This window comes from Macrotis lagotis, chromosome 7 (genome assembly GCF_037893015.1).
Source record: "Macrotis lagotis isolate mMagLag1 chromosome 7, bilby.v1.9.chrom.fasta, whole genome shotgun sequence".
NCBI lineage: Eukaryota > Metazoa > Chordata > Mammalia > Peramelemorphia > Peramelidae > Macrotis > Macrotis lagotis.
The window spans coordinates 23,667,778-23,683,759 of NC_133664.1; the positions used below are offsets into that span (position 1 = coordinate 23,667,778).

Here is a 15,982-nt window from a genome sequence, read left to right on the forward strand (position 1 = left end):
AGACCTGTGTTGGACAATGCCATTCACACATCCAGAGGAAAAAACAAACAAACCAAAAACAACAATCACAGAATCTGGATGGATACTATATTCACTTAAAAAAAAACCTCATAAGTTTTTCCTTCCAATACCATGGTTTTTCTTTCTTTTCCCTTACTACCAATTCTTCAAACACAAAATGACTGAAATATAACTATATCAAACCCCAAAGTACACACACAACTTTTACTAGACGGTTTGCCACCAAGGGGAGGAGCTTGGGAAGGGAGGGTAGGAGAAAAATGAGTAACTTAAAAAATATGCAAGTGAATGAACTTTGAAAAACTTTCATAACATGTAATTGAAAAAATAAAATAAAATCTCAATTTAAAAAAACAGTGCTCGATGGATCAGATGGAAAAGAAACAGACAATTCCCTTGATTTACTTTCACAACTTTCACGATCATACATGTCCCAGAAAGCACCAAAACAAATACAAGGTGCAAGAAGTCCAGTGATTTTGAATATGTGTTTCATTAGATTATAAGCTCCTTCATTGATGGTAGAGACAGTTTTCTTTTTATCTTTTTTGTATTTCCAGTATATTGTGTAGCAGTTAGGTATGTAGCAGGAGCCAGAATCAGAAAGATCTGGGTTCAAATGAAATCTAAAATATTTACTCTCTGTGTGTCCCTGGGCAAAACACTTCATCCTGTTTACTTCAGTTTCTTCATCTGTAAAATGAGCTGGAGAAGGAAATGGTAAACCACTCCAGTTTCTCGGCCAAGAAAACCCCAAATGGGGTCATGAAGCATTGGACATGACTAAGCAATAACAATCCATGGCAAGTTACAACCTTTGCCTTCCTCAGTTTCCTCATCTAAATGGGGATTTTAATTCTTGCATTATTGAATTAATGAATTAATAAGAGCAGAGTCTCTCTCTTCTGAGAACTATTCAAAAACAATTCTACAGTTGGAGGGTAATAATGATCATGGGATTGGTGTCATACTAATGATTGACCTGAAAGTGACCACAGAGAGTTCCTAGTGTAGCTCTCTCATTTTATAGATAAAGAAATAGAGGTCCATTGAGGTGAGCTGTGTTTGTCCATCATCACAAAGCTAGATGGCATAGGAACCCAGTGGTCTGGACCCCAGTTTTCTATCCATGCTCCTCATAACCCTATAATACAGTGCTACAGGTGACCTCCCATATGCACAGCTTCAGACCAATCCAGAAAATCATCTCCCAATGGAGATGATGACTTGTATAAAAAGTGCTTGTCATGAAGACTGTGCTGTAGAGCGTGGTTAAGTGCCACCTGCTGCCAGAGGAAGCCTCAATGAAAGTATCGGAATCAGAAATGAGCTCCACAAAGGGCTAGCCAAATAGCTTCATCTGCAGTGAGTGGCTAGCCAAGGGAAGAGCCCTGCAACTGGCTTCAGCAGTTTTGCCTGTTTACACATCAACACGCAGACACACAGACACACCTCCACAGAGACACACACACAGACACACATATACTCACACAGACACACCCCCACAGAGACACACACAGACACATATACTCACACAGAGACACACACATACAGAGACACATACATACACACCTATTAACTTGGAAAGAGACTCAGAAATCCCATTTTCCCACCTGACCTCTGCCTGTTGGCATATCCTTCATATCTCTTGCTGACAACAAACATAACTTTTTATTAATAGGAGCCCAGAATGGGAGACTAGTTAAAAACTGTTGTACCCCAGAAAGATTTCTCACCCACCAATAAAATACATGCTGATTTCAAGTATGAAAGAATTCTAGAAATAGACCAAGAAATACTCCATCAGATCTATGGAAAGTGGACAAATGTGTGACCAAACAAGATTGCAAAATGAATGATCTTGACTCTATTAAATTAAAAACGTTTTTGCACTGCTAAAATCAATGCTGCCAAAATTTAGAGGAAAGCAGAAAGCTGGGAAGTAATCTTCACAACTAGGAGTTCTGATAAAGGTCTCATTTCTAAAATATAGAGAGAATTACATCAAATTTATAAGATCACAAGTCACTCCCCAATTGATAAATACTCAAAGGATATGGATAGACAGGTTTCAAATGAAGAAATTAAAGCTTTATATAATATCATATGAAGAAATGCTCCAAATCATTATTGATTAGAGAAATGCAAATTAAAACAACTATGAGATATCACCTCATACCTATCAGATTGGCTAAGAAGATGAAAAGGGAAGATGATCAATGTTGAAGAGGTTGTGGGAGTATTTGGGACATAAATGCATTGCTGGTGGAGTTGTGAACTGATTCACCCATTCTGTAGAGCAATATGGAACTATGACCAAAGAGCAATAAAACTTATCATGCCCTTTGATCCCACAATTCTAATGCTAGGACTATATCCAGAAGAAATCATAAAAATGGGAAAAATCTCACATTTTCCAAAATATTCATAGTAGCTCTTCTTATAGTGTCAAAGAATTGGAAATTGAGGGGAATGCCCATCCATTGGGGAATGGCTAAACAAGTTGTGGTACATGAATATTATGGAATAATAGCCATAAACTATAAATGGTTGGACTCTAGAGAAATATGGAATGGATTACTGGATCTGATGTCGAGTGAGGGGAGCAGAACCAAGAGAACAATGTCCACATTAACAATAACATTGTGAGATGATCCACCACAATGGATGCAGCTCCTCTCAGCAGTTCAGAGAGCTAGAACAACCCTAGGAGACCAGCTATGGACAATGCTATCCCTATCCAGAGGAAGAAAAACAAAACAAAATTTAAAAAAAGAAATGTATATTCAATTTTGATCAATGAATAGCATGGAAATAATGTAAAGACTATCTGACTTCTATGGGGTGGGGGAAGGGAAGTAGATTGGAGGAAAATTGTGAAATTCAAAAACAATTTAAAAAAATTTTAAAAACAATGTATAGGGACAAAGAAGGTATAAAAATATAGGAAGCTTAGAGGACACCAAGATGAGATTCTTTATTTTTACAGATAAAGAAAGTGAGCCAGGGGCAGCTAGATGGGATAGTAGATAGAGCACTGGTCCTGGAGTCAGGACGACCTGAGATCAAAACCATAATTATCTAGCTGTGTGACCTTGGGCAAGTCACTTAACACCACTGCCTTGCAAAAATCAAAAAAGAAAAAGAAAGTAAAGGAAAATGATCCTCAGAAACTTGATGATCATCATTCACAAGTTGAAGCTAGAATGTAATACATCTGAAAATGATCTGGAGATTTTTTTTCTCACTCTTTTGTCACTGTCTTGTGTAATTAAATATATTTGTATATTTGTATCTATACATATAATAATAATGGTTATCATTTTACAAAATTATATATTATCTCATTTGATCTGCTTAATATCACTGAGAGATAGGTAGGTACTATTATAGATGAGGAAACTGAGGCTGAGAAAGTTTTAACTATTTGCCAAGGGTGAATACCATATCTGTCTGAGACTGGATTCAAGCACAGGTCTTCTGACTCCAATTCAAATACACTATGCAACTTGTGTGTGTGTGTGTGTGTGTATGTGTGTGTATGTGTGTGTATGGTATATGTTTATATGTTTATAGTATATACATGCGAGGGGTGTATGTACATGTCTGTGTGGTGTGGGTATGTGTCTATATTTATATGGCATGTATATGTTAGTGTGTGGTGTGTTTTTGTCTGCATGTGTGAACATTAAGGATCAGACCTGTGGTCTCAGTGGTACACGAAACTCTAGTGAAAACATTTCCATAAAACAAGTTCCCTTTTCTGAAACCTAGAATCTTTGAAAATTGTCTAAGACAAAAGAGTAAAAATGACTTGACTTGGTCCCACAGATGGTCCCCAGATCTTCCTGTGTCTGAGGCTGGCCATCTCTTCAACACACAATAAAATGACTCAAGGTTCACAGGGAAGGAAATACAAAATAAACAGAAAGGGAATTTATTTGGTTTGACTATATTTGCTCCTAGCAGTCTTTTTTTCCTTTTTGTTGAGGGGAAAAATAAGGATGAGGTAGAGGTAGAGAGAATGGATGCTTGATCATTGAAAAAAAAATAAGATGATTTCAGTGAGGAGAACAGAATTTGTGGAAGTCAGGAAATATCTTATGAAGGATGTTGAAGTTCAATGTTTGTTGACTTAAGTTGGTCCCAAGGTTGGCTTGAGTCAACAATCTACCCAAGAAACCTTATGGGATTAAGGAGATAGTGTCTTAGACCTTGAAAGGTGCTAATTTCACTGTCTTCTGCCCTAGACATTCTATAGCTATAATGTCAGGACTGATTTTGGGTGACATTTTAGAGATAATATTGATTAGCTACCACCCAAGGGCTATCATTTGAAGCAACTTGGATGTTTAATCTGGAAAGGAGAAGACTTCTCACGGAGGACATAGAATAGATCATGGAATCTTATCTTCTTCAAGTATCTGAAAGGTTGTCATGAGTAGAAATGATTAATCTTACCTACTTGGCCCCACAGGGCAGAACTAAAAGCTACACGTTAGAAACTTGGAGAAGGGTAGAATTTGGCTCTGAGTAAGGAAAACACAGAGGTGTCACAAAGTGGGAATGGGCACCTAGGAATGGACTATAAACAGTGCTTAGATGATCACTTGTGGATATTTCCTGGAGTATCCAGACTTGATAATATTAAAGGACCTAGCGAACACTCTTTCTGCATTACAACCATGTCATCCACTGTTTGACTGTTGTCATAAATGTCATTTGCGTTAGCACTAAGAGCAAAGCATTGCTGTTTGAGCTAAAACCCCAAGCATTATTCAAAACATTTTCAGTTTTCTAGTCTGAAGTAAGACTGAATTAATGGCCCTCACTATCTTAAGAAAATTGGAGGTTCATTACTTAAATGTAATACCCACAGGGCTGTTCATCCAAATAAATGTGTCTTCGGCAATTATTTCTGTAAAAATGTCTCCAGGATATATGCTGTCATCACTTTTTGCTTAAAAATCATTCTTCTATCAGAAACAACAAAGACTTTTTTCACCTCAATATACCTGGCCTTCAGCTCAGATCACAAATTCAATTTTCTTCCAGAAAGAATCCATAATTGATTACTTGGATCTTTCATTTTGTTTATAAATATTATTACCTTATTTCCATTAGTTATTTTTTATAAATCCAGACTATAGAGATAAACTTGTTAAATGCTTCCATTAGGAAAGAGGCAAATATTGGATCACAGAGAAACATGCACACACAGATTTTATGCATATCTGTATATGGATAATATACACATATACCATATTTTAGCATTCATTGCTTTTAAATTTATTCTAAATCAAATTTTCCAATATGAAAATGGCAAAATGCATTGATTAATTTTTCATGACAAAATGTCTCTGTTCCTTCATTTCAGTCTCAAATCCTCAGATTTTAGATGCCTCTTCCTTCTGCCCCACCATCTTTGCCTGCATGATAATCATCTGGCACTAAAAATGAGTCTCATTCCCCTAAGACATTGTGACTAGAGAGGCTTGTGGACTCCATTACCACAGTGACTTGAAGGGCTAGAAACCACTGCAGATTTCTGAATCCAATCAGACCTGATTCATTTCTCTGATTTCCAACATTTCATGATAATCATCCCACTGGCAACTCAAAGCAACAATCGCATCCTCTATCACTTAGCTTCAGCATTTTTCACTCTGTTCAAAAGTAGACGTCAGAAAAGCCATATAGTCCCTACACAAATGGTACACATACATACCCTCCAAAGAAAACTGTTAAAATGAATTACAAATCCCCAATTTCCCAAGAATGCTTGGGCAGTCTTTCTTTTGATCCAATATGGCTATAACAAAATCAGAGAAACACTAAAAATGACTTTATTTGACTAAAATATGGTGTACTTTAAGCAGCTAGGTGGCACAGTGGATAGAGCAAAATATGTGAAGTCAAGAAGACCCAAGTTCAAATCTGACCTCAGACTTTTCCTAATTGTATGGCCCTGGACAAATCACTTCAGCCTGTTTGTCTCACTTTCTTCATCTGTAAAATGCTATGTTTTGTTTAGTGAGTTAACTTGAAGTAGATGCTGATGAAATAGCACCCTGGTACTTCCTATCTTGGGATAGGACTGGACACATCCTTGGGTGTTGGGTTGCTTTTGATTTTTTTTTTTGGGGGGGGACAGCCAAGCGATGATAGTAATATAGTGGTAGAGATTACTTTAGTGTCTGAAATCTATCTCTTAGTGGAAATACCATTATCATTATTGATAGAGATTATATTTTACATTTAATAATGCTTTAAGGTATATAAAACTCTTCTCTTTTTTCTTTTTTAGGTTTTTGCAAGGCCAATGGGGTTAAGTGGCTTGCTCAAGGCCACACAGATAGGTAATTATGAACTGTCTGAGTCTGGATTTGAACTCAGGTCCTCCTGACTCCAGGGCCAGTGCTCTATCCACTGCACCACCTAGCCACCCCAAACTCTTCTCTTTTAACAAAGATGAGGGAAGTACTTGAATTTTATCTCCATTTTAGAGAGATCAAGTGACGGGCAGTACTAGTTGCTATGTGTGGAGCTGGGATTGGATGCCATATTTCTCATTCAAGTTCATTATACCACACTTCCTCTATAATAAAGGGTGCTAATTATTTAGAATGAAAAACTGAAGAGACCCTTCTCCTAAATAATATGTCATTTGCTTACAGTTGACTAGGATCTAAGTTCCTTGAGGGACTGTTTTTAATAACTCGTATCTTTGTCTCTGCATAGTGAATGCTCATTCATTTAGATCCAGGGGGTGACAAGTTGGATTTGACTGAATTATGAGAAGAGAAAGAATACTAATGTGGTGCTTTTACATTCAACTAAACACAATGAATAAAAATTGGGAGAGAAAAGCAAAAAACTGAGTTGATTGGATTCATAGACATTTGTGCTCTTTTATTTTTTCAATGGGCTTTTATTGCTGTGATGTAAATCTTTTATTTTAATGATTTTATTAACTCTTCCACATTGGAATTGTTTATTCAAAAACATCTTGGCTTTCCTCAAGTCCCCAGATTCATCTAAATCTCATTGCTTTCTGAAAATAAAGTCACCTCTTTGGATATTAGGTCCTCCCAAAGGAGCTCCATGGAGTCTACTCTTTTCATCCTCATGCTCAGTGTGTCTTCATTCGGGTTCAGAACATAAAATTCTTCCTTATCCAGGCTAATACTTTATTTACTGACTCCAACTGTGTTCTTAAGCTTCATCTCTCCTCCATTTCTAATGTCATTAATGCACTATTTCTCTTCTTCCTTCCATCTGCTCCTTCCCTTCTTTATAGAAGATTCTCAAATCTCTCCTATTTCTTGCCTTCATTCCAAAAACAATTGCTATTGAAACTACAGCTTCTTGAAATATCATTTTCTTTCATTACCTTAATTACCAAACCATCGAGGAGGAAAAAATTCTCTGTACAGGGCCTACATAACCCGACCACTTATTTCTCAAATGCTTACATTCTCAGACTCTTAGTTCCCTCATTCTACCCTCACACCAGATCCCATGGCTATTTTTCCATCTTCATCCTCCTTGACTTCTCTCTAGGATCTGAATCTATTGGTCCCCTGCTTTTCTCATTTAGGATGCTATCTCCTCCTCTTTTTATTGACATCATGTTTTTAGTGTCTACAATTTCTCTATCTCTAATTTTCATCGTCCACCATTGGTATGGTAGAGAAAAATGATGATGTTTAGAGACAGAGAACCTAAGGTTCCAATGTCAATTTTGCTACTAATTGAGCATGTGACCCTGGATAAGCTACTTCAGCTCTCTGGACTAACTCCTCCTGTCAGAATGGAAAAATTGGGATCAATAACTTCTGTGATCCCTTCGACCCAGAATCTATGCCCCCATGACCAACCCCTTAATCTTGTGAATCACTTAAGGATTTTTTTAGGGGGCCCAAATATGGGGGTGTAATTTTTCTCCAATCATCTTTGACAATCTTACTAGGCATAGGCCTAGTTTCAATTAACAACAATTCTTAGAAAACTCTGAACTTTATATTCTCATATTTTACATTTCAAATTTTCTAGCCCATGCAATGTCTGAGAATCCTGTTGTCAAAGAAAATTCATTATGTCCCCAAATGTATTCAGCATCCTTTCCTTAACTTTTATACTTGGGTTGCTGATACCAGCAACTTCCCAATCTTCTATGGGATGTCTTTTCATGTTACCTTATCCTTCATCCTAGCAGAGGGCCTTAGATTTAGAAATACATTAGAGATAATTTAATTTAATATTCTTTTTTGTACAGATGAGGAAACTGAAACCAGTAGAGCTAAAGTGACTTCAATCAGGAACCAAATCAGATGAATCCTTCCTCCGCGGTATATCTCAAATTCTTTTTCTCTTTTCTACTTTTCACAGCAGTCACCCTAACTCAGACCCTCATTTCCCCTCTGTGCTACTAAAATAGACTCATAACCAGGCTTTTTGGCTTCTTATCTCTCTCTTCTCCCAAGCATCCTTTACGCTGTGGCTGAGTAATTTTCATAATGCTGAACTCTAATTGATTCCCTTCCTACTCATGAATCTTCAGTGTTTCCCCCATTGCCTAGTGAACAAAGCGAAAGCCCTTATCTTGAGCTTTAAGGCAATCCACAATCTGTTTCCAACTATCATTTGAGAGCCATACCACAGTAGTACATATCATCTATGTTTCAGACACACTGGACTGCTCCTTGTGCTGAATACTCATCCTATTCACATTTACTGCATTGCCTTTGGTCATCCCTCCATTCTTGGAATAATAATTTTCCTCCTCACCCTACCCTGTGCTCAAGTCTACCTGTCATCCTTGACTTTTCACTTTCCCTCATCCAATATATCCAATCTACTGCCAAGTATCATCTCCTCACAAAATCCTCATATCCCTCCCCTTCTCTCAACTCACCCAATAGCCATCACTTCATGCCTGTATATTTTACAAAACTATGGATTTTGATTTCATGTCATTTTTGGCACCATTTCCTTTTATTCTCTTTGTCTTTTCCCCCTTTTTATTCCTGCATTATTGCAATAGCCTATTGCTTAGTCTCCCTGTCTCAAAACTTTTCTTTCTGCTCCATCTCCCTCTCACCTGCCAAAGAGATCTTTCTCAAGCACATATGATCATCCTTACTCAATAAATTCTAGAGATTCAGATTAAATGTAAAATCCTCTCTCTAGGCATTTACAACCCTCCCTTTCATAGCTCAATTGCTATTGACCAGAAATAATAGCTTTCTTTTTGTGGACTTTTACATGGATGCTCCGCTGCTCACCTCTGTGACTTCTCATTGGTTGTCTTCCATGTCTGGAATGTTCTCTTTCTTTACCTCCACCTCCTAACTTCCTGGCTCTCTTCAAGGCTCATTTGTTTTCCTCTCTCCTCTATTCCACCCATAGACATCACCTTTTCTCTGAGACTACTGCCAGTTTTCCTGTGTATTTCATGGGTAACACACAGTTGTGTGTTTTTTCCATTAGAATGTGAACTCCGTGAGGTTTGGGAGCAAGTTTTTCCTCCCTTTGGGACTACTCAAAGTTATTGGACTGAATGAGCTAGCATCAGCATTTACTAGGAACCAACCCAGGTTCACCAAGAATAAGTTGGGTCAGACTACGCTCTTCCATTTTTTGAAAGGACTCTGAGACTTGCATTATTCTGATTGTGTAATTATACATAGGCCTCCGGTCCATCCCCTTTTTCTTATAAATGAGGAAAGTGAGGCTCTTGTAGACCAAGTCATTTGCCAACTTCACGCATAGAGTGATGGCCAGCAGGCAGCCTTTGAACTTTGGTCCTCTGCCTTCAGACCCAATGGTGCTACAATGGATTCTCATGCTAAGCCATTGAAGAGCAAGTGCTTACCAAAGAGCAGAGCCCTCAGTTCTGTATGATAAGGACCAGCCTACTGAGTTTTGGAGCGGTTTCTTTCTAGAAGTTTATCCACTAGGTAATGAGTGCTATTGTTTGTTTGCAAGCTGGAGTAATTCTTCCAATAATATAGACAATTCTGGAAGAAAAAAATTAAACTTTCCTCTATCAATGTATATCAACAGCTGCTCTACAAATTGCAATCTTGGAGAATTGTTTGGAACAATATGTGACTTGCCCAGAGTTATATGGCCTTGATATATTAGAGGTGGGTGTCACAATCTATGAGGGCAGGCTACTATCCACTCCCACCAAGCTGTCTTCCCTTATTATAACTTTGTAAGCCATAGGAATTTGTGAAAAACCTCTACTGAGTCATAAATGACTTGTGATTGGAAATGTCATGGTATCATGGAATTAACATCTCATTTAGTAATGAGACCTAGGTCAGGTATTAGATCATGTCTTTACTCATTATGAATCCTTGGACAAGTCAGTTCACTTCTCTAAGACTCAGTTTTCTCATCTGTTCCTTTGCAAAAGTAACAGTTTTGTGACCAAATCAATGAACACACATGAATTTAGAATAAAGGAATGCACAATTATATTAAATATACATACACATATATGTATTCACAACATATATATATATGTATGTTTGTGCATATAGCTAATGCATAGAAAGATAATTCAGTTGAGTTGCTAAGGATCATTAAAATCATATCATGAGAACCAGTTAAATAAATTGGGGACATTGAGCATACCAAAAAGAATTATGGGATTGCTATTACATGTGTAAGTATCTTAAGGGTTTTTTAAATAAGAGAAAAATATGATTTATTCTGTATGATTTTACAGAGAAGAGCCAGGGTCAATGGGAAGGTAATTTCTAATTGAGTATAGATCATGCTTGAATAATTAGAATGCTTGAAACACAGAATGGACTACTTTGAAAGGCAATGATAGATCTCTATTATCAGATATGTTCCGTCAGAGTTTCGATGGCCACCTACTGGGGCTGGAGGCTGGGAAAGAGTTTCCAAGAACTAGAACTAGATGGAATTAGTTGAATCTCCCCTACCTGTGAGTCCTCCATTTCTTTCTTTAAACTCCCTGGGCTTCAATTTGCTCATCTGAAAAGTGAGAGCTCATAAACCAAATGGCCTTTTGAGGTGCCTTCCAGTTGTAGACCTATACATTTCTTCCAGTTTTCAAACCCTATGATCATGAAAATCACATTCTTGAAAGTCAGTTTAATGACTTAGAATGAATGGTATCAAATAAGCATGCTGATTAATTATAGAATAACGAATGAACCAAAATTGCTTGAGGAGGCTTGAAAATAGCACATTTTCATTAGTAGTTTAGACATTTTCTTTAATCTTTCCTTTATCCTAAATTGCTTAGGAAAGTCTAGAAGACAGTGGCAAGGTAAGTGGGAGGTTATCTCTTTCTTAGTTCTGAAGCAGTGGGGGGAATTCAAGTTAATAAGGTTTGACTGTAACTGGAAATTAATAAAAACTGAAAAATGGGGTTCTTAAAATATTGGATCAAGAATCAACACCTGAAATAGTCATAGTTAAGTATAAGGATAGTAGTTTCAGATAAAATTATTTAACAGCACACTGAACTGGTTAAAATATAAAATGAAAACAGTTAAATTGCTCAGAGACTTAATGTTCCTCCCCAATCCCATCCCCAAGCCAAGGGCATGATAAGGATTGTACATGATAATAACAAAAAGATAACAATTATTTACACAACACTAAGATTTGTAAAACAGTTTCCATATACAATCCCAACTGATCCTTAGAATAGTCTTATGGTATATGTGCTGTAGAGATTATTGTTCCCATTCTCCTAATAGTGAGAACATATGGAGCGAATCATGCTCTAAATCCAAATTCTGAGGTGCTCCATACTATGGCAGAAGTTAGACTTTAACCAGTTCTTTCATTTGATATTCAAGAAAGTAAGGTTCACTTGATAAAGACTGGTTGCAAATATCATTGTAGTCTTAGCAATTGACTGGGAATTCATGTTATTAGTGCTTAGTTGCATGACTATGCATGACTATAAAGCATGGCTATGCTTTATATTAAGTCTTCTCCAAGATACTCCCTAGGCATTAGATTTTTGACCCAACCAGGCTGTAATATTTCAAAACAAGACTCCCAAGGTTTGAGTCATTGGCACAGCCCATAGTAATGAGTCTTTTCTAGCAGCTGCATTGTCTCACGTGAATGTTGCTGCCACACTGGTATATTTGGCCTGAGAGTTTTAAAATATATGGGGCATTTTCTTTGGAACATAGCACAAACTGCCATTCCAAAATCAGAACAAATTGCAAACTTCCAATGGGCTTTTTTATTTGCTTTAGACACTCAATGGTGACATTAATATCCACATCGAGGGTAATGTCTCTCAGGATATCAGTTCAATAAATATAACTGGATATTCCTATGAGGGGCACAGAGACCTGAATGAAACCACTTTTTAAACCAGCTATGTTCATGGGGGGGGGGGGTTAAAAATAGCTTCACTGAGAAAAATTCTGAAGTTATTCTTTTCTTTATGAAATCTTCATCTAGGATTAAATGCCAAAAATCAAGTATTGGCATAGATCATTATTCCTTGTCCATGATTAATGGTCACAAATAAGTGTTGTTGTCATTTTCAATGAACGAAAAAGCAGAGCATAGACCATGATTTCAGGAATTAATAATACTAATAAAAGAGAATCCTCAACAAAATAGCCTTGGCCCATTGCTTCAATGGACTTGGTCCAATGGACTTGGCAGAAAGAGATCTAGGTTTGAATCTTGCTCATTAGGGGTATGATTGAGGGTATTTCAGCTCATTCTTTCATATTTTTATCATATTTCATATATCATGAAATAGAGGGAAAAATCAGACAATAAAATTTTGACTTGTACCAAGTGCTCCTAAAGCAAATAAAAACTCCAGGGAACTCATATTCAAAACAGGGAAGAAGGACTTTAAAAGATCATGACAAGGTAAGAGGTAGTTTAGTTCTTTCCTGGTTCTGACCCAATGGGTGAGTTCACAAAGGAGGGTTTTTGTTTGGCAAATGGAAAAACCTGGAGTATTTATTTTCAGCAAAACGAGTAAGAAAGAAGATGGCGAGACTTCAAGGTCATTATACTTCCTGTAATAGAACTCAAAGACCCTAAAACATGGGGTTGCTGTTAACTCCAAATGAGGCCATATATGTACAGGAGTTTGCAATCTTTAATATGCTATTAAACAAAACATAGAAACCAAAAGAGGTAACATTGTGAGGCGCCCTGCAAATCGCAGAGCGTTAAATACATGCTAGCTCTTATAATTAGCAAATAATAGTTCTGCTATATTGTTGTTTTGATTACATACAAAATGCTTCAAGAGGAATAGAGATATTCTCCTGCCTTATCATGAATTATGTTATATCTATGTATATAAACACAAACAGGCACAAATATTAATATTCTATATATAGTTATCTCTATAAATAGATATGTAGAAAACATATACATATCTATATGTGAACATACATATATGGTACGTCTTTGAATCTACATATGTAGATATAGATTAAGTAGATAAAATACATGTATAAATTTATATAATATACCTGTGGTATTCATCTCTCTCTATGTAGAAATATACATTTATGTACTGCTACGTATTCCATTTATCTATCTATAAGTAGGCATACTACATATATATGTAGTCATATAAACATGTGTGACATAAACTTAGATCTGCATGCATATAAACACACATGTGCATTTCCATATATGCCCTCTATACATACCCATGCAAATACATGAAATATATGTATAATGAGACACACCTGTGAATACACATATGAACACACATATTTAGATAGTGTGTTGATATGTATAGAAAACATGCACACATGTGTATCCATATATAGACACATGCACATGTGTGTTTACATTTCCCTTGCCTACCAAGAAAATGTAATAATTGATATGAATCTTTCTGTAACTTACCTTTGTACCTATTATCCGTCTGCCTAGTTATATCTCTGGATGTAGTCATTATATAGGTGTGCGTATGTATGTGTACTTGATTAAACCCTTGATTTTATTAGTATTATAAATTCCTGATGGAGTGCTATCTGCCTTAACGTTTTGGAAAGTCACCTAAAGTTCAAGTGACTTGCCTGGGGTAACAAAATGAATAAGTATCCCAGCTTAGATCTGAACACAAACCTTCCTAATATTTAGATCCATTCCCTAACACAATATTATCTCTCAGTGTATGTTTATCCATGCATATATATGTAGTTGGAAATACAGAATTCTTCTTAACATCCATCAAAGGAGAGAAACAGAAAATATGTGTAGTTATTCTCTCACTAAATAAGCAGATATTAATTCTTAAAAGAAATAGATAGAATGATGAAAGATAGCTAGCTAGATAATACAGGATAGATAGATAGATAGATGATAGATAGATAGATAGATAGATAGATAGATAGATAGATAGATAGATAGATAGATAGATAGATAGATAGATAGATAGATTCGATTTAGAAAGAGTGAGCCCATTGCTGACTTTACATGGAAATACTTCTGGCAACAATTATCCTCTTATTTCACAATCTTCTCCATCTCAGAACAATCCCCTGTTGACTGGTTTTTCGTCCATGCCCAAGTCTAGTTGGAGACAGAGGGTTCACTATAATGGTAGAAATGGGACTAATTCTAAGGCCTCCAAATTCTTCTAATGTAATTTGATCCAGAACGCGTTAGCATCAGCATACTCTCTCACCCTCTTTGAAGCTACTGGGATTTCTGTAGTTGCCTATTTTATTATGGTCCCCAAAGTCAGCTATGTTGACAGACCAGGCAGCTGCTGCCAAAGTCCTGCCTGGAGAACGGTCGCCCATCGCCACTCACCTCTCCTTCCCTTGGCCACGGCCTTCCATTCTGTGTGTATTTGCCTTGATTCTGACGTTTCTTCTGCCCTCCATCTGCGAATTTACACAGCAAAGGCTCAGTGGGGGCTGAAAAGACAAGAAACCAGAGTCTGCATTAGCAACATCTCCCCTTGAAATGATGATTATTATTAATGGTTTTGGGGGAACAGTGATGCTTTGCAATGGGGATCTTTTGAAGTCAAATCCTGCCCCTGTACCTCCTTTTGGTCTCTTTTTTAAATCTGGCTCTGTTGGCAGTTATTCTAGCTACACAAGTTTAGAAAAAAAAAGGTCACTAGCAAAACTGTAAAATAACTGATATTGCTTAAAAATCATTAATTCATGAAAAACATCAAAAACATAAGAAGCATGGCATTATTCTCAGTTAGCTTAGGTACATATTCATGGCCAAAATTTGTTGCACAGTTAGGTGGCTCATTGAGTAGAGTTTCCTGGAATCAGGAAGTCTCATCCTCCTGAGTTCAAATCTGATCTCAGATACTTCCTAGCTGTATGACTCTGGGCAAGTCAATTAACCATGTTTGCCTCAGTTCTTCATCTATAAAATGAGCTATAAAAGGAAATGACAAACCATTCCAGTATCACTGCCAAGAAAACCCCAAATGGGGTCACACAGAGTTAGATACAACTGAACAAATCACTTTTGGGGATAAATAGTTCTTTCTCAGAGCAGCTCTGTTTTTATAGTAGAAACTATGCCAGATTCAGTTTTTGAAATAGATGCTTGCAGCATTTTCAGTTGAAAAAAAGGAATCTTTTTGCCAAGTAAGTAAAATTAGTTGCTTCCCCAATAAATTATCTGTAATTTCAAAAAGACAAGTGACTGAAGGCATCTTTACCTCCCTTTCTTCAGTCTCCCACTGAGATCTCCCCTGAAGTGACAATAGTCATCAAAATCTCAGTGTGGACATTCACAACAAAATGAACAATTGGGGTGTGAAACCACTAAAAATGAAAGGAGGGAGCCCTAGGGTATGGCATTCATTCCCCAACTTCTATGAGGAAAAAAAAATGATGGTCATGCTGGTTGCTTTCCACTCTCTTCCCCAAGCTAAAACTAGAACTGGGCAACCAGGGCTCCAACTCAAGTTACTGATATTTAGTTG

General features: G+C 36.9%; 1 protein-coding gene across 1 annotated transcript in view; it reads right to left on the minus strand.

The window, feature by feature from the left end:
* Nucleotides 1–15,982, minus strand: part of RBMS3 (RNA binding motif single stranded interacting protein 3) — a 759,514-nt gene that overhangs the window by 138,469 nt on the left and 605,063 nt on the right. The window contains exon 7 of the mRNA XM_074195636.1: nt 14,836–14,942. Within this exon, the coding sequence (XP_074051737.1) occupies nt 14,836–14,942 (107 nt within the window). The remainder of the gene's footprint in view (nt 1–14,835; nt 14,943–15,982) is intronic.